This window comes from Charadrius vociferus, unplaced genomic scaffold, assembly GCF_000708025.1.
Source record: "Charadrius vociferus isolate BGI_N301 unplaced genomic scaffold, ASM70802v2 scaffold173, whole genome shotgun sequence".
Lineage (NCBI taxonomy): Eukaryota > Metazoa > Chordata > Aves > Charadriiformes > Charadriidae > Charadrius > Charadrius vociferus.
Window position 1 is genome coordinate 1,024,291 of NW_009648369.1, and position 1,129 is coordinate 1,025,419.

Here is a 1,129-nt window from a genome sequence, read left to right on the forward strand (position 1 = left end):
AGAACTGGAGCTGGAAAGAACAGGAGCGGCATCTCAAACATTTCTTTGGTTGGTGGGTAATAGTACTTCAGAACCACGTGTTCAGGACAATGAATTTATTGCAGTTTGCCAGAAGACCTGGCCTGTTACCACCTGTTTTGGCAGAAGATGTAGCGTATTTTGGAAATGGTACCTCCTGATGGCTGTGCTTGCCACTGCAGTCAGCTGGAGGACAGGTGACACTATTGGCTCTCTCCATCTTTGTGGTGGCTGATGACTTTCCGCCTTTAAACAGAAGTAAAAACGATTGCCAGGCCCTGCAACACGAAGGCTGCTGTAGCCCAGCAGAGCTTCCTGCACTACCTCTTCCCCACACTGAGTCACTCCAGGAAATGTTGGTCTTTGTGACCAGTTTTCCTTCTAGAACCTGCCATTATCCCATAACTGCTCTAAACGTGCTGAAGTAAAGCCCTGGGCCAGTAAGAGGCATAAAAATCTATGGCAGGGGCTGGCTGGGGAGAGAGTGTGCCTGGTTCATGAGGCCATCGGGCTCCCAGTTCAGCTTTGATGCTCTTGTCACTGGAGACCAAGAGTGCCCTTAAGTGCTGTATGGCAATGGCAGAACCAGAGAGCTTTCAAAAGGGGTGAATCGGAGCACTGGGACTTAAAAACTGGGACACCCTAGCTACAAGATGCAACTTTCTGGAGTGGTGTGTAACTCCCTCAGTGCAAGCCGCTTCTTTATATTGCCAGTCTCATGGCTTGAGCCAGGATGCACACCACATCACAATGGTCAAAGGACACTAGTTGAGGACACTCTTGGCCATGAGAGCTGGGGCAGTTTAGCCTGGAGAAGAGAAGGCTCAGGGGGATCTCATCAATACCTGTACAAATACCTGAAGGGAGGGTACAAAGAGGACAGAGCCAGGCTCTTTTCAGTGGTGCCCAGTGACAGGACGAGAGGCAATGGGCACAAACTGGAACACAGAGGGGTTCCTCTGAATATCAGGAAACACTTTCCTACTGTGAAGGCGCAGACCACTGGCACAGGTTGCCCAGAGAGTTTGTGAAGTCTCCATCCTTGGAGATATTCAAAAGCCATCTGGACAGGGTCCTGGGCAGCTGGCTCTAGGTTGCCCTGCTTCAGCAG

The 1,129-nt window shown here is 50.7% G+C and overlaps 1 protein-coding gene across 1 annotated transcript in view; it reads right to left on the reverse strand.

Moving 5' to 3' along the window:
- Positions 1–221: 221 nt before the first annotated feature.
- The window catches only part of FAM228B (family with sequence similarity 228, member B), an 11,182-nt gene continuing 10,274 nt past the window's right edge, over positions 222–1,129 (reverse strand). Inside the window, exon 8 of the mRNA XM_009885301.1 lies at positions 222–264. Coding sequence (XP_009883603.1) covers positions 222–264 — 43 coding nt within the window. The remainder of the gene's footprint in view (positions 265–1,129) is intronic.